We start from the raw sequence: 4976 nt of genomic DNA on the forward strand, positions 1-4976 counted from the left end.
ACGTCGAGAGAGGACTTTACTCCTGAATTGCCTACTCAGTCCAAAGTAGCACTTGTTGGCAAGAGTGATTCTACGTTGGATTTCAATGCTGACATTATTATCGGTGTTAATGCTGGTTCCCAAGTAAACGAAATTCTCTACTTTCTCGAAATTGTAACTGTCAACAGTGACGTGGGTGCCAAGGCGCGAATGTGCTGACTGTTTGTTTGATGACAGGAGATACTTCGTCTTGTCCTCGTTTACCACCAGACCCATGCGCTTTGCTTCCCTATCCAACTTGGAAAAGGCAGAACAGACTTCGCAGTTTTTGTTACCGATGATGTCGATGTCATCAGCATAAGCCAGCAATTGCACGCTCTTGTAGTAAATTGTTCCTGAGCGGTTCAGTTCTGCAGCTCTTATTATCTTCTCCAACATCAGATTAAAGAAGTCACATGAAAGGGAGTCGCCCTGTCTGAAACCCCGTTTTGTGGCGAACGGCTCGGAGAGGTCTTTTCCAATTCTGACATACTTACAAATAATAATTAAAATTAAATAAATATAGGGTTCAATAACAGTTGCTTTATTTATCATGGTAGAACTAGAACTTAGTAGTCTGTCATAAAAAAAATATCCAAAGTAAATAATGAGTTAAAACAAATAAATCTTCAGTACTTTAAAAGTTCAACTAGTACTTCAATTGTAACGACAATATTCCATGAGATCTAGATTCATAAACAATAAAATTACTCCTTTGGAATTTAAAATTCCTTTCATCTTTGGCAATTAATATCTACGATATTACATTTAAATAAATACAAACCAAAGTATGTACTTTGTTTGATAACTTTATAGTGAAATTTAAAATAACAGTTCAGATAGGATTTTTGTACACTTTTTTATTTTTACGATGACTATTCAAAAATAATATTTGATCAACCTTTTTCGGTTCTAATCTATTTCTACGGTTGTTGCATAACAACCCCGCTGTCGAAAAAACTCGTTCGGAAGGAACAGAAGTCGCTGGAATGCACAAATACTTTTGAGACATTTTGTACAAACCTTTGGAAATAATTTTTCTACTCTCCCAAAATTCGCACGGATCCATATTTCGTTGTAGGTAAGGAAGTTGAACGTATTGTTTCACCTTGACGATAGCAGAGGAGGTGGGAGTAGCCATATTCGACTGCTGTTGCACTTTTTTATCCAAATAGTTCCACAATAAATCATTCGCTGAATCATTCGCACCTGTTTGGCGCTGGAGATGTTGGTTTGAATTCGGAGAAACTTGGGCATCGGAACTCAAGTGCTGCAGCTGCGCGGTTGAATATGATGATGGAAACTCACTAGCGGTGAATGATTCATGTTCATGGCATGTTAATTCCTCAATTACCCAACTCTGAACACTCTCAGCATTTCTTTCCTTTCCAAAACCAGCCTTTTTGAATCTTGGATCAAGAAATGTGGCTTTAGCTGCTGTTTTGTTAGTTTCATAAACGCCTAAACGCCTTTCGATGGTTTCTATAAGTTTATTTTGTAAAGATATCGCTATATTAGTGGACATTGAATAGCTCTTGAGGGATGATTGAACACCTCGGATAAGCGGGATAACACACGACAATGTAGGATACTGTTGACCAGATAAAATGGTAGTAAGCTGCTCCACTGGTCTCAAAATAATCACGCATTCTTGTAACACATTCCATTCTTCACTGGTCAAGTTATAAGGAGATGAAGGCAAGGAAGACAACGCAGCTGATAGTGGTATCTTGACTCTGTCTAATCTATCAAACATGATGAAAGTAGAGTTCCAGCGTGTTTGAACATCTTGTTGTAATTTCAGTTTTTCTAAATTCATCTGCTCTTGAATTTCTTGAAGCTTGTAGGACGCAACATTACTTCTTTTAAAATAAGTAACGATTTCACGACATTTCCCCGTTAAAAGAGATAGCTGCTCATTATCTTTCATGCAATCAGAGACTGTTAAATTTAAAGTATGTGCTACACAAGAATGATGACGTTTCTGCAAAATTTCTATTACTGCTTTTTTCATATTACTTGCATTATCTGTAGTAATGCATACAACTTTATCAAAAATTTTCCATTCCTCTTCAAGTACTTGGCGCAGTAAACTTGCTATGTTTTCTGATGTATGTGACTCTGTCATTTCTTTGGTGGCCAATACCCGAGATTCTGCCTGACCTTGATAAATGAAATGGATCGTCAAAGTCAAATAATTTTTATTACTGTCCGATGTCCATAAATCAGTTGTGCCTGCTACAAAATCCACCTGCTGTAACATTTCAATTAGTGCTGCTTTTGAAACATCATATTGTTGGGGTAGTAATTTTTCTGCTAGCATTTTTCTTGAAGGCAGACTATAGTTGGGGTTTAGCTGGTAAGTATAGTTTCGGAAACCTTCATCTTCAACTATAGACAATGGTTGCAAATCTACACAGATCATATTAACTAGTTCTCTGTTCACATTCCTTGAATTGACCTGTGCAGCCTCTTTTGATAAAAATGTCATCTGTAACGGTCTTCTACGACTTTGAGCACCTTCACCTTGAGCTTGGTCTCCATTTTCATTATCCACCCTTGCTTCTAGTGATTGACTGCTAGATGTAACCGAATCTAAATCCAAATTATTGTTTTGGCTTTGATCTTGTTTACGTGTTTTTTCTATACATGTTAAATATATTAGAGAATGCACTTTTCTAAAATGCTTCAACAAATTCGTTGTATTTCCAAAATCAGCAAACGTTTTTTTACATTCTCTGCACTCCAATTTCTTATTTTCAATTTTATTATAAAAATTCCAAATATCAGACGAACGTTTTGGAGCCATGATTGCGTCAACACAATTGCAAATAAAGTTAGTTAAAGATTGGAAATTGATAATATAACATAGGCAAAGTATTTATTATGAAATCAAAAATGCAGTCATCTTATCCGTCAATAGTGTTAGCGGTTGGAGCCCAATGTTGGCGGTGACACGACTAAACTTTTACATACATAAGTATCGATTAATTGGTAACTGTCGATATGATACAAAGTGAATGGAAACTAATAGGGCGCCTTCGCCACACAAGTATTTGCGCAAACAATAATTGGTACAAATAAGAATTTTTCGTAATGCTATTTGATTCATATTTTCACCAATTAGTATTTGCGCAAATAGTTGTGTGGTGTATTTGGTAAATATATATATTTTTTTTAACGCTAAATTCGGTGTTTGATAACTATAAGTACTCGAGACCCGTACTCGAGTCTGTGTATCCGAATACTATAATTTGCTTACTCGAGTACGTGAGTACTTCTAAAATACTCGAGTCAGAACTCGAGTCGACTCGACTCGGCACATCACTATCGCGAACACTCACTAAGACCGAAGAAGCCTACGCTACGAACGAGAAAGAGTTCCTAGCTATAATATGGGCCCTGAACAATTTTAGAAACTATCTGTACGGCTCAGCAAGAGTCAAAATATTCACGGATCACCAGCCGCTAACGCAGGCCCTAAGCAATAAAAAACAACAATTCCAAAATGAAGCGCTGGAAAGCCATCCTTGAAGAATATAATCACGAGCTTCTGTATAAACCTGGCACAACTAATGTCGTAGCCGATGCGCTATCAAGGATGCCAGGTGAACCCATAAATTCCCTATCAGTATCCCAACACAGCGATGAAAGCTCATCGCATAACCTAATCCCATCCGTAGAAACACCAATAAACGTATTCAAAAACCAAATTTTTTTGAATATAGCCGAAGCCTCAACATATCAATTTAAAATAGTGTTCCCTACTTACCACAGACACATTTTCGAAGAACCTGATTATACCCCCGAAACTTTAAAGAACCTTCTGAAATGATACCTTAATCCTTCCGTTGTCAACTGTATTAAAACAGAGGAAAGGATTATGGGAAAAATCCAAGAAATTTATCCAATACACTTTAACAACTACAAAATCCGATTTAGACAAATGCAAGTGCAGGATGTCACAAACGAACAAGAACAGAAAGAAATCATTGTAAAAACCCACAAAAGACCACATCGAAACTGTCGAGAAAATAAAACCCAAATCCTGGAAAATTTTTACTTTCCTTCCATGACCAAAAAAATAAATAGAATAATCCAACAGTGCTCAATTTGTAAAGAAAATAAATATGACCGAAACCCCACCAAACCCAAATTAGGAGAAACCCCTATTCCACAATTGCCAGGGCAAATATTGCACATTGATATTTACATAACTGAGCGAAATATCGTCCTTACAGCAATAGATAAATTTTCAAAGTATGCCCAAACAAAAATCCTTAGATCGAGAGCCATAGAGCACGTTAAGGAACCTCTCCGTGAACTACTTTTCCAGTTCGGCGTACCCGAATTAGTAGTAATAGACAATGAAACGTCCTTGAATTCAGCTTCCATTCAATTTCTTTTGGAAGATACGCTAAATATACAAATTTTTAAAACACCGCCTTATGCAAGTTCCGTGAATGGTCGAATAGAGCGATTTCACTCGACCCTCACAGAAATAATGCGTTGTTTAAAAGCAGAGCGAAGCTTCACTTCATTCGCAGAACTCCTCGACAACTCCGTCTATGAGTACAATAATACAATCCACTCAACTACAAAAAAGAAACCAATAGAGGTATTTTTTGGTAGAAGAGTTACAACCGACCCAAGCCAATTCGAAAGGTCTAGGGCTGAAAATATAACCGAACTAAGAAATAAGCAGGTGAAAGATCTTGCTTACCACAACAAATCCCGGCACCCCATAAAAGCATATAATCCGGGTGACACTATCTACGTAAAAATAAACAAACGGTTAGGATCCAAAATTTCAAAAAAATTTAAAAAAGAAGTAATAAGGGAAGACCGAAATTCAACCGTCCTGACAGAATCAGGAAGAATAGTACACAAAAGCAATATAAAAAACCAAAATTAATTTTTCCTTTTCCTTATTCACCCAGTAACAAAAAAAAAAAAAT

The 4976-nt window shown here is 36.6% G+C and overlaps 1 protein-coding gene across 1 annotated transcript; it reads right to left on the reverse strand.

The window, feature by feature from the left end:
- Positions 1-551: 551 nt before the first annotated feature.
- On the reverse strand, positions 552-4457 carry LOC118754516 (zinc finger BED domain-containing protein 1-like). Its single transcript, XM_036489393.1, has one exon. It carries the CDS (start codon positions 2825-2827, stop codon positions 854-856), a length of 1974 nt encoding a protein of 657 aa, XP_036345286.1. The 5' UTR covers positions 2828-4457; the 3' UTR covers positions 552-853.
- Between the last annotated feature and the right edge of the window lie 519 nt (positions 4458-4976).

Source organism: Rhagoletis pomonella, unplaced genomic scaffold, assembly GCF_013731165.1.
Source record: "Rhagoletis pomonella isolate Grant_MI unplaced genomic scaffold, Rhpom_1.0 Rhpom_scaffold_04050, whole genome shotgun sequence".
NCBI lineage: Eukaryota > Metazoa > Arthropoda > Insecta > Diptera > Tephritidae > Rhagoletis > Rhagoletis pomonella.

What these genes read in the sequence shown, in the direction of transcription:
- LOC118754516 (XM_036489393.1), bottom strand. Translation starts at nt 2,827, where the DNA reads ATGGCTCCAAAACGTTCGTCTGATATTTGGAATTTTTATAATAAAATT.